Raw genomic sequence first — 17,023 nt, 5'->3', positions numbered from 1 at the left:
GTCGGTGTCACCATGGGCAACGCTGCGAAAGATGCTATTACAAGAACACTTCAGAACCATGGACAGAGCTAGGTGCTGACAAACGTATATCTATTCTTATGGAAAAGGGGCACAAAGAAGAATGTTTCTCAAACAAACCTGAACACAGTGTAAACATGCTGCATTAGACAATGGACCTCGAATAAGATGATCCACATCTGAAATCACGACATTTAAGTCTTACCTCTCCAGATCCCCTCCTCCTGTCAGGGAGCACCAGAGTGTTCGCATGACTTCCTGGGACTATAGTAGATCCTATACTCATCCTGGGTCCAACTAACATGTAGCGTTTGTCTCCAGATCTGTACTGGATGCTGTGACACAGTGTCCCATCATAATTAGTCTCTTGTAGATATTTAGAAGTATAGTCTGGGGATGATTTTGAGCACTGCATTGAAATCAACACGACGATGCTGATGAGAAAAAGTGCTGAAACTGAGCCCAAAGTTATCATCAGGTAAAAAGTCACATTGTTGTCCTCATCTGCTTTTGTTGAACTCTTAACGTCAGAAGCTGCAAAAGCCTCTTTGGGCTCCACGAGTTTGACAATCACAGTAGCTGTTGCTGAGAGAGAAACGTTCCCGTTGTCTTTCACCAGTATGATCAGTTTGTGCTCAGCCTCGTCTGTCTCTGTGAATGAGCGAAGTGTTCTGATCTGTCCTGTGTAGCGGTCCAAACCAAAGAGACTGTGGTCAGTCACTTCCTGCAGTGAGAACAGTAACCAGCCGTTATATCCTATATCAGCGTCATAGGCTCTGACTTTAGTCACCAAGTGTCCTGCGTTCACGTTGCGGGGAATCTCCTCCACACCTTCAGCAGAACCGTTGGAGCTGACTGGATACAGGATGACTGGAGCGTTGTCGTTCTGATCCAGAATGAACACGTTCACTGTGACGTTGCTGCTCAGTGACGGAGTTCCGGAATCTGACGCAACAACGTGGAAGTGGAAAGTTTTCAGTGTTTCAAAGTCGAAACTTTTCAGCGCGGTGATATGTCCATTATCAGGGTTTACATTAAGGAAAGACAGTATGTCAGTCTGACTCCCTTCTCTCACGATATGATATGAAATCGCTGCATTGTCATTCAAATCTCTGTCCGTTGCGCTCACAGAGAATATTGACTTCCCAGCAACATTATTTTCTGACAAATAAAACTTGAAAGGATTTTGGGAGAATTGTGGACTGTTGTCGTTTACATCGGATATCTTAATATTCAGAGTTTTAAAAGTAGACAAGGGAGGTTCACCGCAGTCGGTGGCTTTTATCGTTATTTCATAATACGACACCTGCTCTCGGTCCAAAAAGTCTTTAGTAATAACTGAATATATGTTCTCTTTGTATGATGGCTGTAATTGAAAAGGTACGTCTGAGGTTATGCTTGATATAATTTTTCCATTTACCTTTGAGTCTTTGTCCCGCACACTAAGTAGTGAAACAACTGTGCCAGGCTTTGAGTCTTCAGCCACTACGTCCGACAGTGACGTCACTTCTATTTCCGGTGGATTATCATTTACATCTTTTATTTTAATAACGACCCTGCACTCACCTGTCAGCGGAGGTGTTCCTCTATCAGATGCCTGAATATCTAGTTTATAAACGTCGTTCTCTTCATAATCCACTGCTCCTTTTACTCGAATCTCTCCAGTTAATTTGTCCAATTCAAATATGTCATAGACTTTTTTCTTTAGAGTTTTTCCGAGGTTGTATTCAATTTCTCCGTTGGTGCCTTCATCTGGATCGGTCGCATTTATTTTTAACACTGACGTACCGACTGGGACATTTTCTTGTATCTCAATTTGGTAAATCTCTTGACTAAACATGGGACGATTGTCATTACTATCAAGAACAATAATGGAAACATTAAGTGTGCCGGATCTCGGAGGTTTACCTCCATCAATAGCTGTAACAGTCAGCAGGTGTTTGCTCTTTTGTTCTCTGTCCAGTGACATTTTCAGCACCAGAAATGGTATTTTATCCTCATCGCTTTGACGGATATCTAATTCAAAGTGATCGTTCGACGTTAACGTAAAAGTACGAATAGAGTTAATTCCTGCATCGGGGTCACGAGCAGTGTGCAGCTGAAAACGCATTCCTGGCAACGTCTGTTCACCTATTTCAAATGTTTGGTCTTTCTCCGGGAAACTGGGAGTGTGATCGTTCACATCAGTAATTTCCACAACCACGTAGTGTATTTCCAACGGGTTTTCGACGATGACTTTTAGCTCCATTACGCAGGCACCACTGCCCTGACAGAGCTCCTCTCTGTCGATTTTGTTGTGCACATACAGAGCCCCATTGTTCTGGTTCACCTCAAAAAACGTCTCCTTCGATTCAGAAACAACGCGGAACCGTCGGTCAAACAAAGAGGCGATGTCAAGACCAAGATCCTTCGCAGCATTCCCAACGACAGTGCCGTCTTTTACCTCCTCCGGAATCGAGTACCTTATTTCTGCCAGAACCCGTTTCCCGAAAAACAACAGTAGAGCCACGTAAAAATAAAAACAGGAGCAGTTCCTTGTTCGAGTTTGTCTTTTGGCCCCCATCATTTTCCAGCAAAATATGAATTCACAGATCCTGTTACAAAATAGCTATATATATCCAACGCATTGTGTGTCGCATATTCATAAATTTAGCAGAACCCCACGACTGCGAGCTTGATTCGACTGGGTTATCTGCTTCTTTGAAGCGGCAAACAAAAGCTTTGTGAGGGGAGGGACAAGGTACCGTAAGATTTCCCAATGTAGGCTAATACTGACACCCAGAGGTCTTGGGATAAAGTCTAGGATATACAGTATATTCTCAACTGCAATAGATCACAAACAGAAACTATGTTGGGACTTGTTTGTAGATTCAATCAAGATATTGAAATGTCTGAACTAGATCAAGGTTGTCGTGTGTCAAACATGAATGTCTTGAGACGGACTGTGGATATAGCTTATTGGTTAAAGGTGTAAAAAAAACAAACTTGTAGTTTTGTAGTGTAATGTGTACTGCAGAGATGTATGGTGATGAAAAGGATACTTCAAATTGAGCACAAGGCAACAACAGAGCACAGTGCATATATACATTCTATATATGAAATCATTTTCAAGCTCTTACCTCCTCCGATGTCCTCCTCCTGTCAGGGAGCATCAGTGTGTTCGCATGACTTCCTGGGACTATAGTAGATCCTATACTCATCCTGGGTCCAACTAACATGTAGCGTTTGTCTCCAGATCTGTACTGGATGCTGTGACACAGTGTCCCATCATAATTAGTCTCTTGTAGATATTTAGAAGTATAGTCTGGGGAGGATTTTGAGCACTGCATTGAAATCAACACGATGATGCTGATGAGAAAAAGTGCTGAAACTGAGCCCAAAGTTATCATCAGGTAAAAAGTCACATTGTTGTCTTCATCTGCTTTTGTTGAACTCTTAACGTCAGAAGCTGCAAAAGCCTCTTTGGGCTCCACGAGTTTGACAATCACAGTAGCTGTTGCTGAGAGAGAAACGTTCCCGTTGTCTTTCACCAGTATGATCAGTTTGTGCTCAGCCTCGTCTGTCTCTGTGAATGAGCGAAGTGTTCTGATCTGTCCTGTGTAGCGGTCCAAACCAAAGAGACTGTGGTCAGTCACTTCCTGCAGTGAGAACAGTAACCAGCCGTTATATCCTATATCAGCGTCATAGGCTCTGACTTTAGTCACCAAGTGTCCTGCGTTCACGTTGCGGGGAATCTCCTCCACACCTTCAGCAGAACCGTTGGAGCTGACTGGATACAGGATGACTGGAGCGTTGTCGTTCTGATCCAGAATGAACACGTTCACTGTGACGTTGCTGCTCAGTGACGGAGTTCCGGAATCTGACGCAACAACGTGGAAGTGGAAAGTTTTCAGTGTTTCAAAGTCGAAACTTTTCAGCGCGGATATTTGTCCGTTTTCTGAGTTTACGTTCAGGTAAGATATCATATCACCCTGCAACGCATCCCGTCTCACAATGTGGTACGTTATTGCTGCATTTTCATTCAGATCAGTATCAGCAGCAGTTACAGAAAATATTGACGTACCTGGAGCATTGTTTTCTACCAAATAAAGTTCAAATGGATTCTGACTGAAAACTGGTCTGTTGTCATTTACGTCTGACACCTGAACGCGCAAGGATTTTTCAGAGGAAAGTGGAGGATCCCCACCGTCAGTAGCTCTTATCGTGATGTCATAATGTGACACGGTTTCTCGGTCCAAACGCCCCTTTGTGACGAGAGAGTACATGTTTTCCTCAATGGATGGCGTCAAATCAAAAGGAACATTGTCCAAGATTTTACAAATAACTTTCCCATTAACACCAGAGTCTCTGTCCGTAACACTAATGAGAGAGATAACAGTGCCGGGCTTTGAATCCTCGGGGACAACGTTTGAAAGTGAAGTCACTTCAATCTCTGGTTTATTATCATTCACATCTTTAATTTTTATCACAACTCTACTTTCGGCCGTCCAGGGCAGCTGACCCTTATCTGAAGCCTGCAGGTCTAGTTTGTAAATCTCCGTGTCCTCAAAGTCCACTTTTCCTTTCACTCGAATCTCACCAGTCAAACTGTCTAATTCAAAGGTATCGTGCACTTTCTTCTTTTGTGTTTTTCCAAATGTGTATTCAATTTGGCTATTCAAACCTTCATCTAAATCTGTAGCGTTCAATTGTATCACAAGTGTTCCAATCGGGGCATTTTCATCTAATGACACAGTGTATGTATCTTTGCTGAACACGGGCCGATTATCATTTGCATCTAGTACAGTGATCGTTATGTTAAGACTCCCAGATTTGGACGGACTGCCTCCATCCATAGCCGTTAATATTAAATCATGCTCTGCCTTTTGCTCCCTGTCCAAAGGCTTCCTCAGCACTAAAAACGGTATTTTGTCGCCCTCGCTGTCTCTCACGTCTGTATCAAAAAATTCATTTTGTTTCAATTTATATACTCGAACTGACTGTGTGCCGACATCGGGGTCTCTAGCTGCATGGATTTGGAAACGGGTACCTGGGGGAGTGTGCTCTGCTATTTCCAGTCGCTGCTCGTTTTCTGGAAACGTCGGTGCGTGGTCATTTACATCCGTTATTTCAACGCCAACGTAATGTATTTCCAGTGGGCTTTCGACAACAATTTTCAGGTTTATCAAACAAACCTTGGTCCCATCGCAGATTTCTTCGCGGTCCATTATTTCCCCCACATACAACACTCCAGTGTTCTGATTCAACTGAAACAGAGCATGATTCGGACCCGAAACGATGCGAAACCGCCTGTCAGTCAAAGTGCTTGTGTCGAGCCCTAAATCCTTGGCAACATTTCCGACAGCGGATCCCACTTGCGCTTCCTCCGGAACCGAGTATCTTAGCTGAGCCAAAACCCGCTCCTCAAAGCACAGCAACAAAACCCCGGCCAGCCACCAGCAGTTCACCCGGCGCCTTTGTCCTCGTTCTTCCATTGTGAAGCAAAAAAAGTGGCTTTATTTGACGTAAAAACAATAATCCAGTTATGAATCGAACCAGTCACATTCGCTCCATTGCACCATTCGCAAATAGAAGCATTCACACATATACATTAACCGCTTACAATGACTGATGTATAATATAATCTACGACGTGTACTCGCTAAGCATGTCCCCTTCATCTGAGATGATCCAGGGATGGGCAGGGCCTGTACAGAATGAGCAACACAGTCATTATCTAGGCTGCACTGACACCCTCCGGCCAGTGTGCATCAATATGATATGAAATCAACGTTGTTCATATCACTACCTCTTTCGCTCGGGACTTCGACTATAGTACACAGTATGCGGCCCATAGTCCAGTAGATAAGTTCAAGCGATGGGCTTAATACAAATGTCTACCTAAGTCTCCTTCTAGCAAATACCCACACGTTTTGTAGGCAGTCTCCATTCAAGTTGTTACTCAGATGTGTGCTTATCGGACAACCAATGAGAGAAACAATAACAACGGAAATTATGGGATTGCTATGTGTTTTTAGATGAAACGTAACTTCACACACTGTCAATCTGCTCCACAACTCTGTTTTGTTCAATACACTATGGATTGCTTTGGTAACTATTAGACACGTGTCTTGACATAGTGAAACTAACTGAATGGGAACTCAGAACAACAGGTCGAGCTATTAATTATTTCGGTCCACCTGGCATTAATTGCAATGCAACAAAGCAATAAATCAAGAATATATTGGTAACAAACGCGAACAACATTTCAGCACCACGGACAGCTCAATTAAACACAAGCATGGGAACGAAGGACAAAGGGGGGGGGGAGTTGGGGGAGGGGGGTGAATAATAGCGTGTCAGAGCCTGTGATATCATGTAAGTAACAAAGAAAAAAGAAATATATCTTCGACTGAAATCAAAGCATGGTCTTACCTCTCCAGATCCCCTCCTCCTGTCAGGGAGCATCAGAGTGTTCGCATGACTTCCTGGGACTATAGTAGATCCTATACTCATCCTGGGTCCAACTAACATGTAGCGTTTGTCTCCAGATCTGTACTGGATGCTGTGACACAGTGTCCCATCATAATTAGTCTCTTGCAGATATTTAGAAGTATAGTCTGGGGATGATTTTGAGCACTGCATTGAAATCAACACGACGATGCTGATGAGAAAAAGTGCTGAAACTGAGCCCAAAGTTATCATCAGGTAAAAAGTCACATTGTTGTCTTCATCTGCTTTTGTTGAACTCTTAACATCAGAAGCTGCAAAAGCCTCTTTGGGCTCCACGAGTTTGACAATCACAGTAGCTGTTGCTGAGAGAGAAACGTTCCCGTTGTCTTTCACCAGTATGATCAGTTTGTGCTCAGCCTCGTCTGTCTCTGTGAATGAGCGAAGTGTTCTGATCTGTCCTGTGTAGCGGTCCAAACCAAAGAGACTGTGGTCAGTCACTTCCTGCAGTGAGAACAGTAACCAGCCGTTATATCCTATATCAGCGTCATAGGCTCTGACTTTAGTCACCAAGTGTCCTGCGTTCACGTTGCGGGGAATCTCCTCCACACCTTCAGCAGAACCGTTGGAGCTGACTGGATACAGGATGACTGGAGCGTTGTCGTTCTGATCCAGAATGAACACGTTCACTGTGACGTTGCTGCTCAGTGACGGAGTTCCGGAATCTGACGCAACAACGTGGAAGTGGAACGTTTTCAGTGTCTCAAAGTCGAAACTTTTTTGCGCGGATATTTGTCCATTATCTGAATTGATGCTTAAAAATGCTGCATTTTTAACTTGACTACCTTCCTCTCTAACAATATGATAAGTTAAAGCCGCATTTTCATCCAAGTCTTTATCCGAAGCTGTCACAGAAAATATTATTCTACCTGGGACATTATTTTCTACCAGGTAAAGTTCGACTGGATTATACAAAAACTCTGGGTTGTTGTCATTCACGTCTGACACATCAATACTCAGAGTTTTGAATGTAGAAAGGGGAGGCTGCCCAAAGTCCGTAGCTGTTATTTCTAAATCATAATGTGAAACTGATTCTCGATCCAAACGATGTTTCAAAACTAACGAGTACATATTATCTTGAAAAGACGGTTTTAATTCGAATGGCACATTATCTGAAAGACTACATGTTACTTTGCCGTTTAAACCGGCGTCTCTGTCTGTGACGCTAATGAGAGAAACGACAGTCCCAGGTTTTGAGTCTTCAGACACCATCTTTGACAGAGACGTCACCTCTATTTCAGGTGTGTTGTCATTTTCATCGATAACTTTGATAATAACTCTGCAGTCAGTACTCATCGGAGGTTGTCCTCTGTCAGTGGCATGGACATCTAACTTATAGACGTCAACCATCTCAAAGTCAATTTCACCTTTTACTCGAATTTCACCAGTGTCTTTATCTAACATAAACATGTCATATGTTTTAGGGTCAATTTTACCACCGAAAACATATTCAATTTCTCCATTTGCACCTTCATCCAGATCAGTTGCCTTAACTGTTATCACACGTGTTTCAGGATTGACATTTTCAGGAACTGTCACTGTATACACTTCTTGGCTAAATATAGGATGATTATCATTTGAATCGAGGACTATGACTGTGACATTGAGAGTCCCTGATCTCGGTGGATTCCCTCCGTCAACTGCTGTCAGAATCAGTTTGTGCTCATGATGCTTTTCCCTATCTAGAGATTTTTGTAAAACCAAGAAAGGTATCTTGTCTTCTCCTCTCTCTCGAATTTGTATGCTAAAATATTCGTTATGACTTAATTTATACACACGCACTGTATTAGTGCCAACATCTGGATCGCGAGCAGTTGGTAACTGGAAGCGTTGCCCTGACAGAGTGGACTCGGCAATTTCTAATACGTGCTCTTCCTCCTCAAAATTGGGTGAGTGATCATTTACATCAATAATTTCTACTGCCACATAATGTATTTCCATCGGATCCTCAGCCACCATTTTCAGGTTTATTAAACACGACGAGGCGCTTTCACAGAGCTCCTCCCGGTCGATGTTTTTACGCACATACAACGCGCCATTGTTCTGATTGACATCAAACTGAGAATCTTCAGTACCCGAGACAATACGAAACCGTCTGTCCTCCAAAGAGCTGATGTCCAATCCTAGATCCTTGGCGACATTTCCAACAATAGATCCCACTTTGACTTGCTCTGGAACGGAATATTTGATCTGAGCTGAAACCGGCACCACGCAGCACAGCGTCACACAAACACAGAAGGTCGCCCACCAGTAGTGTATTCCTCGTCTTTGTCCCATCGTTCCACCTCAGATTATTATTGTTATGTCCAGCCACGGGTCCGTACGAAAAAAAAATATTATCCTAAGACACAACATACACCGTTGAAATCCTTCCCATCTTTTCTGCCTCAGCTGCCGCAACGGTAACACTCGTTCGACTTGAAGGTATCCAGTGTTCAGTATGTCGACCAGAACAAAACCTCGCTGGAAGGGGCAGGGCAAACTCTATAACGTAACAGTGTGTGCTGATATGACACTGACACCTTGTGGACGGAGCACATCATGGTCTACTTTTAAAGCAAATACATAAATGCAGAAACCAGTGTGTTTGCAAATTGTAGCTTTTTAATCATAACTAATTTACACGGTGCTGACTGTTTGAATGGAGCTGACACAGTTCTACATTAGAAGTGATGAGTATTGTACTTAATGTCCAACACACTACATCAAAGTCCGTTACACTCCGTCCCAATTTTCCAGGAATCCTTGGATAAGTGGACAAGAAGTTTCTAGATAGAACTATATACAATAAAAGGATGATGTGTGACAATTGGCATGATTGTCATTGATTTCTAGTAAAATTCTCCCAAAGAGAAGCAACGATGTTGGTCTTTGGAATCCATACATACATATCTAAAACAAACAACTATCCCTGATTTAAAATCTCTTCAATATGACCAGACCGTGAAAGTGTCAGCACCATGGACAGCGCTGTGAACTAGACCATTATGTTTGTATAGACTTCCCCGTGAAGTAGCCATAAAATATCAATTGATAAATACCCATCCTGAACCGAAACTCAAACCCCAAATTTAGCTTCACCACAGCCTGACAAATACCACCACAAATACACTCCAGCACCTTGAAAGATCAATCAAAACAAGTCTTACCTCGCCTGTTGCAGACCTCCTGTCAGGGAGCACCAGTGTGTTCGCATGACTTCCTGGGACTATAGTAGATCCTATACTCATCCTGGGTCCAACTAACATGTAGCGTTTGTCTCCAGATCTGTACTGGATGCTGTGACACAGTGTCCCATCATAATTAGTCTCTTGTAGATATTTAGAAGTATAGTCTGGGGATGATTTTGAGCACTGCATTGAAATCAACACGACGATGCTGATGAGAAAAAGTGCTGAAACTGAGCCCAAAGTTATCATCAGGTAAAAAGTCACATTGTTGTCTTCATCTGCTTTTGTTGAACTCTTAACATCAGAAGCTGCAAAAGCCTCTTTGGGCTCCACGAGTTTGACAATCACAGTAGCTGTTGCTGAGAGAGAAACGTTCCCGTTGTCTTTCACCAGTATGATCAGTTTGTGCTCAGCCTCGTCTGTCTCTGTGAAAGAGCGAAGTGTTCTGATCTGTCCTGTGTAGCGGTCCAAACCAAAGAGACTGTGGTCAGTCACTTCCTGCAGTGAGAACAGTAACCAGCCGTTATATCCTATATCAGCGTCATAGGCTCTGACTTTAGTCACCAAGTGTCCTGCGTTCACGTTGCGGGGAATCTCCTCCACACCTTCAGCAGAACCGTTGGAGCTGACTGGATACAGGATGACTGGAGCGTTGTCGTTCTGATCCAGAATGAACACGTTCACTGTGACGTTGCTGCTCAGTGACGGAGTTCCGGAATCTGACGCAACAACGTGGAAGTGGAAAGTTTTCATTGTCTCAAAGTCGAAACTTTTTTGCGCGGATATTTGTCCATTATCTGAATTGATGCTTAAAAATGCTGCATTTTTAACTTGACTACCTTCCTCTCTAACAATATGATAAGTTAAAGCCGCATTTTCATCCAAGTCTTTATCCGAAGCTGTCACAGAAAATATTATTCTACCTGGGACATTATTTTCTACCAGGTAAAGTTCGACTGGATTATACAAAAACTCTGGGTTGTTGTCATTCACGTCTGACACATCAATACTCAGAGTTTTGAATGTAGAAAGGGGAGGCTGCCCAAAGTCCGTAGCTGTTATTTCTAAATCATAATGTGAAACTGATTCTCGATCCAAACGATGTTTCAAAACTAACGAGTACATATTATCTTGAAAAGACGGTTTTAATTCGAATGGCACATTATCTGAAAGACTACATGTTACTTTGCCGTTTAAACCGGCGTCTCTGTCTGTGACGCTAATGAGAGAAACGACAGTCCCAGGTTTTGAGTCTTCAGACACCATCTTTGACAGAGACGTCACCTCTATTTCAGGTGTGTTGTCATTTTCATCGATAACTTTGATAATAACTCTGCAGTCAGTACTAATTGGAGGTTGTCCTCTGTCAGTGGCATGGACATCTAACTTATAGACGTCAACCATCTCAAAGTCAATTTGACCTTTTACTCGAATTTCACCAGTGTCTTTATCTAACATGAACATGTCATATATTTTAGGGTCAAGTTCACCCCCCAAAAAATATTCAATATCTCCATTTGCACCTTCATCCAGATCAGTTGCCTTAACTGTTATCACACGTGTTTCAGCCTTGACATTTTCAGGAACTGTCACTGTATACACTTCTTGACTAAATATAGGATGATTATCATTTGAATCGAGGACTATGACTGTGACATTAAGAGTCCCTGATCTCGGTGGATTCCCTCCGTCAACTGCTGTCAGAATCAGTTTGTGCTCATGATGCTTTTCCCTATCTAGAGATTTTTGTAAAACTAAGAAAGGTATCTTGTCTTCTCCTCTCTCTCGAATTTGTATGCTAAAATATTCGTTTTGACTTAATTTATACAAACGAACTGTGTTTGTGCCAACATCTGGATCGCGAGCAGTTGGTAATTGGAAGCGTCGTCCGAGGAGAGTGGACTCGGCAATTTCTATTATTTTTCCTTCATCCTGAAAATTGGGTGCGTGATCATTTACATCATTGATTTCTACTGCCACATAATGTATTTCCATCGGATCCTCAGCCACCATTTTCAGGTTTATTAAACACGACGAGGCGCTTTCACAGAGCTCCTCCCGGTCGATGTTTTTACGCACATACAACGCGCCATTGTTCTGATTGACATCAAACTGAGAATCTTCAGTACCCGAGACAATACGAAACCGTCTGTCCTCCAAAGAGCTGATGTCCAATCCTAGATCCTTGGCGACATTTCCAACAATAGATCCCACTTTGACTTGCTCTGGAACGGAATATTTGATCTGAGCTGAAACCGGCACCACGCAGCACAGCGTCACACAAACACAGAAGGTCGCCCACCAGTAGTGTATTCCTCGTCTTTGTCCCATCGTTCCACCTCAGATTATTATTGTTATGTCCAGCCACGGGTCCGTACGAAAAAAAAATATTATCCTAAGACACAACATACACCGTTGAAATCCTTCCCATCTTTTCTGCCTCAGCTGCCGCAACGGTAACACTCGTTCGACTTGAAGGTATCCAGTGTTCAGTATGTCGACCAGAACAAAACCTCGCTGGAAGGGGCAGGGCAAACTCTATAACGTAACAGTGTGTGCTGATATGACACTGACACCTTGTGGACGGAGCACATCATGGTCTACTTTTAAAGCAAATACATAAATGCAGAAACCAGTGTGTCTGCAAAGTGTAGCTTCTTAATCATAACTAATTTACACGGCGCTGACTGTTTGAATGGAGCTGACACAGTTCTACATTAGAAGTGATGAGTATTGTACTTAATGTCCAACACACTACATCAAAGTCCGTTACACTCCGTCCCAATTTTCCAGGAATCCATGGATAAGTGGAAAAGAAGTTTCTAGATAGACCTATACAAAACAAAATTTTGACGTGTGACATCTAACACAATGTCATTGATTTCTAGTAGATTTCCTCAAAGAGAAACACCAATGATGGTCTTTGGAATCCATACATATATATTTTAAACCAAACATTCTTGCTGTAAAGTATTTTCAATATGCCAGCGTCAGCACCATGGACAGCGCTGTGAACTATTCCATTATGCGTGAATAGATTTTCCTAAGGAATAGCCTTAAAATATGAATGTAAAATACTAATCTTAACCGCAACTCAAACTCCACATTGAACATCACCACAATGTCACAGTTACCACCACAGAAACAATTTAGCACCTTCACAAAAAATCAATCAAAATCTAAAAATAATCTTACCTCCTCCGATGTCCTCCTCCTGTCAGGGAGCATCAGAGTGTTCGCATGACTTCCTGGGACTATAGTAGATCCTATACTCATCCTGGGTCCAACTAACATGTAGCGTTTGTCTCCAGATCTGTACTGGATGCTGTGACACAGTGTCCCATCATAATTAGTCTCTTGTAGATATTTAGAAGTATAGTCTGGGGAGGATTTAGAGCACTGCATTGAAATCAACACGACGATGCTGATGAGAAAAAGTGCTGAAACTGAGCCCAAAGTTATCATCAGGTAAAAAGTCACATTGTTGTCCTCATCTGCTTTTGTTGAACTCTTAACATCAGAAGCTGCAAAAGCCTCTTTGGGCTCCACGAGTTTGACAATCACAGTAGCTGTTGCTGAGAGAGAAACGTTCCCGTTGTCTTTCACCAGTATGATCAGTTTGTGCTCAGCCTCGTCTGTCTCTGTGAATGAGCGAAGTGTTCTGATCTGTCCTGTGTAGCGGTCCAAACCAAAGAGACTGTGGTCAGTCACTTCCTGCAGTGAGAACAGTAACCAGCCGTTATATCCTATATCAGCGTCATAGGCTCTGACTTTAGTCACCAAGTGTCCTGCGTTCACGTTGCGGGGAATCTCCTCCACACCTTCAGCAGAACCGTTGGAGCTGACTGGATACAGGATGACTGGAGCGTTGTCGTTCTGATCCAGAATGAACACGTTCACTGTGACGTTGCTGCTCAGTGACGGAGTTCCGGAATCTGACGCAACGACGTGGAAGTGGAAATTTTTCAGTGTTTCAAAGTCGAAACTTTTTAACGCGGAAATGGTGCCGTTCTCTTCGTTTATATTTAAAAAGGAGGTCACTGTGTGACCTGCGCTCTTTCGCTCGAGGTAATATGTGACTGCCGCGTTTTCACCTCCATCAGCATCAGTGGCACTCACCGAAAACATTGACATCCCGGCCTTGTTATTTTCAGGCACATAAAAGGTATATGGGCTTTCAGTGAACAAAGGGCGATTGTCATTGACATCCAGCACATCTACATGTATCACCTTGGTAGATGACAGTGTGGGGCTCCCTAAATCTTTCGCCGTTATTGTGATGTCATACATATGTATTGTTTCCTTATCCAAGTAGTCCTTGGTGACCAAAGAGTATGACTGTCCGTCATGAGATGGCTTTAAGTCAAAGGGTAAATGGCCAGGCACACTGCAGACCACCTGTCCATTCACACCCGAGTCAAGGTCCGTCACTCCCATCAACGCCACCACCGTGCCAGGAGGTGCGTCCTCTGGAATGCGACTTGACAGCGATGTGATCTCTATCTCGGGTTGGTTATCATTCACGTCTTCCACTCTGACGATCACATTGCAGTGTGTGGAGAGAGACACGGCGCCTCTGTCTGCAGCCAGTACCTTGATCTCGTAGACTTGCTTTTCCTCGTAATCGAGGCCTCCTTTCACTGTTAGTTTGCCCGTTCTGCTGTCCAACTCAAACGGGTCGGTGGACATTCCTCTGAGTTTACCCCTCAAAGAATATTCGATTTCACCGTTCATCCCCTCATCAGAGTCCGATGCGTTTACTGCCAGCAGAGATGTCCCTGCAGGTGCGTTTTCCTTTATTGTAATGGTGTATTTCTGTCTTTCACACACTGGTGAGTTGTCATTTACGTCAGACACAATAACAGTGATATTAATTTTCCCAGATTTTGACGGTTTCCCTCCATCTGTAGCTGTTAACAGTAACCAGTGTTCAGCAGCCTGCTCCCTATCCAGAGGTCGCTGTAAAATCAGGAATGGAATTTTTCCATCCTCCCCAGATTCCTCCGTTTCCAGGCGAAAATAGGGGTTATGGTTTAGCTTATATGACTGTAAGGAATTAACACCGACGTCCAAGTCGTGGGCTCCTTCCATTTGAAATCGAGACCCAACCACGGCGGACTCCAGCACCTCTAATGTGTAGTTCTCCTCGGGGAATTTGGGCGAATTGTCGTTTACATCGAGTATTTCGATTATGACTTGATGCATCTCGAGCGGATTTTCTACAACTGCTTTAAGATTCGTGACGCATGGAGCAGTTTTTGCACACAGCTCCTCTCGGTCCACCCTCTTCTCCACTATCAACAATCCCTCTCTCGCATTCATCTTAAACAGATCCTGCTTCGTTCCTGACACGACACGAAGATTTCTTTCCGCCAGTCTTCCAATGTCTAACCCAAGGTCCTTGGCCACATTTCCCACCACCGTCCCTGATTTCAATTCTTCCTGAATGGAATAACGTATTTGAGCAGAGATCCCATCCAGATGAATCACAACCATCAGTGGCAGACAAAAGAAAACCCACACATCCAGCCATCGTCCTTTGCTGTCCGTTATCGCCATTGTTTGGTAAAAATCCTTTAAGTCACTGGTCTTTAATCCGTCGACAAAATTCAGATATGATTTTCAGTTTCTTCTCAGGGAGAATAAACAAAAAAAGTCCTCGGGAACCGTCATTCTAGCAAAAGGCTATCCAGTCCGTTCTTTTACCGGGTCTCTTTGGGTTGTTACTGAATGTGAATGTTAGAAAAAGATGTCCTCACACGCACACACAACCCCTGTGCATATACAGTATGTAACAGCACCACCCATTGACACGGCAGCGATCCTACGCTAGTTATAAAAATGTCTTTAATATTTCAATATTCAAGCGTGTAGGCTAGTAAAGATTGCATCTAACAACTGGATGCTGAAGAGTAAAGATAATATTTCTAAACCGAGAGCAGGACTTACTCAGGACTATTTCCCACAAATAGCTGATAAATATTTGTCATCATGTTGCAATAACAGTCTAACCGAACGCTCCGAAACGTTTTTTTAAAAAGGAATGTAATTATTTAAGTCACTTCTTAGCAGATTTACAGCAATTTTTAATACATTAAAATTTATTTTGTCATATTTACTTTTTTCGAAAGAAAATTGCCTATTTAAGATAACGCAAATGTTAAATCTAAATTTAAACTTAATGTTAAATCTCAATTTGAACTTAATGTTGAATCTCAATTTAAACTTAATGTTAAATCTAAATCTGAAAGTTAAATGCTAAATGCCATAGGTGCTTGGCAAAACTAATATAGTAACTTCAGATTTACGCAGACATTTCAGAAAGTAGTTGCAACTAAGTGTGTTGAGACGTAACAATACAAGGTGGTTTCTTATTTATCTTCTTACCTGCAGCAAAAAATATAAAATGTTTTTTGGAAAATTTTAACATATATGTTGAATTGTGTGCTTTATCCTAATTGTTTTGTTTGACGCCTGTGCAGTGAGCAAAATACTTAATGATAATGGACAATGATGAATGAACTGAACATGTGTCAACAGAACCAAGACATTTAAGAAAAAGTTTACTTCAGTTCTAGTGTGTTGGTGCTAATGTAGGTGCTGCCATCCACATTCTCTCTGCTTTAACTGTGTGCTGTACTCAGCACACTCCCATAGCATGTATCCTATTGCAGAGGTGAACAGCGACATCTCATGGATTAAACCTGCAAGTACTGCTAAAATGAGCCGACTCATGCGGCAGCTCTGCATTGGTCAAACGAAATGATGGCTTTTTTTGTTGCCCTTGCAGCAAACTTTCCTCACTGCAGCAGTGCACGAGAATATCCAGAGGGGAATGATGACGGAAAAAGAACACGATGTCCAGACTAACCGCAGCGGGGAAACTGACCTACATAATAAAAACCCAGAATCGGCGCACCCCTCCCACCTGCTATGACGTATGTGCGTATTGGTTCTGGATTCAGGCCAAGTATATGCAGTACGTGCTCGTGCATGTGGCCTGCCGCATTCTGCGTCACCTCCTAAATTTCTGGCTCCGCGGCAAAGACATCAAACTGTTTCAAAAACACTGTATTAGTATATCAGCCGTTATTGGGCAACGTAAGCGCTAATATTTCTCAGAGAGAGCTCATCATGATGTCTGCAAGCTGAGGATGCTGCACTGTGTAGTGGAGGGGGGTCTGTGGGTGGGTGGGGCGGGCGCCAGAGCACGCTATGAGCTCTAGCGAAAAGACAGAACGTCACCATGGCAACGCAGTCTCCATTAGACAGGGCTCTGCCCATGTTGCTGAAAGCAAGCTTGCACTCGGGAAGGAAGGAAACAAGAGGGGGAGGGATGCAGCAGCG

General features: G+C 43.0%; 6 protein-coding genes across 6 annotated transcripts in view; 1 reads left to right on the top strand and 5 right to left on the bottom strand.

Annotated features, from left to right (window-relative positions):
• The window catches only part of LOC118319165 (protocadherin alpha-C2-like), a 149,752-nt gene extending 137,582 nt beyond the window's left edge, over positions 1-12,170 (bottom strand). Inside the window, exon 1 of the mRNA XM_047334197.1 lies at positions 9,672-12,170. Within this exon, the coding sequence (XP_047190153.1) occupies positions 9,672-12,007 (2,336 nt within the window). The 5' untranslated portion in view covers positions 12,008-12,170. The remainder of the gene's footprint in view (positions 1-9,671) is intronic.
• LOC118319180 (fibroblast growth factor 18) overlaps positions 1-17,023 on the top strand; it is a 209,752-nt gene that overhangs the window by 108,741 nt on the left and 83,988 nt on the right. The gene's annotated exons all lie outside the window — the stretch shown is intronic.
• Positions 164-2,690, bottom strand: LOC118319179 (protocadherin beta-15-like). The gene has a single exon (XM_047334592.1). It carries the CDS (start codon positions 2,582-2,584, stop codon positions 164-166), a length of 2,421 nt encoding a protein of 806 aa, XP_047190548.1. The 5' UTR covers positions 2,585-2,690.
• LOC124850496 (protocadherin gamma-C3-like) lies at positions 3,126-5,674 on the bottom strand. The gene has a single exon (XM_047334216.1). The coding sequence runs from the start codon at positions 5,490-5,492 to the stop codon at positions 3,126-3,128; it is 2,367 nt and encodes a 788-aa protein (XP_047190172.1). The 5' UTR covers positions 5,493-5,674.
• On the bottom strand, positions 5,643-8,953 carry LOC124850517 (protocadherin alpha-8-like). The gene is made up of 2 exons (XM_047334414.1): positions 6,410-8,953; positions 5,643-5,704 (listed from the first exon to the last, which is right to left on the bottom strand). The coding sequence occupies exons 1-2, from the start codon at positions 8,781-8,783 to the stop codon at positions 5,643-5,645; spliced, it is 2,436 nt and encodes an 811-aa protein (XP_047190370.1). The 5' UTR covers positions 8,784-8,953.
• LOC118320006 (protocadherin alpha-8-like) lies at positions 12,845-15,383 on the bottom strand. Its single transcript, XM_047334213.1, has one exon. It carries the CDS (start codon positions 15,233-15,235, stop codon positions 12,845-12,847), a length of 2,391 nt encoding a protein of 796 aa, XP_047190169.1. The 5' UTR covers positions 15,236-15,383.

This window comes from Scophthalmus maximus, chromosome 9 (genome assembly GCF_022379125.1).
Source record: "Scophthalmus maximus strain ysfricsl-2021 chromosome 9, ASM2237912v1, whole genome shotgun sequence".
NCBI classification, from domain to species: Eukaryota; Metazoa; Chordata; class Actinopteri; order Pleuronectiformes; family Scophthalmidae; genus Scophthalmus; species Scophthalmus maximus.
This window is presented reverse-complemented; position numbering and strand designations above follow the sequence as displayed.

Bases quoted from the DNA above. Each gene is read 5' to 3' on its own strand.
- LOC118319179 (XM_047334592.1), bottom strand. From the start codon at position 2,584: ATGATGGGGGCCAAAAGACAAACTCGAACAAGGAACTGCTCCTGTTTT.
- LOC124850517 (XM_047334414.1), bottom strand. From the start codon at position 8,783: ATGGGACAAAGACGAGGAATACACTACTGGTGGGCGACCTTCTGTGTT. The intron at 5,705-6,409 runs GTCGAAGATATA...CATTCTGTACAG, and splicing joins AAGACCATGCTTTGATTTCA to GCCCTGCCCATCCCTGGATC.
- LOC124850496 (XM_047334216.1), bottom strand. From the start codon at position 5,492: ATGGAAGAACGAGGACAAAGGCGCCGGGTGAACTGCTGGTGGCTGGCC.
- LOC118320006 (XM_047334213.1), bottom strand. From the start codon at position 15,235: ATGGCGATAACGGACAGCAAAGGACGATGGCTGGATGTGTGGGTTTTC.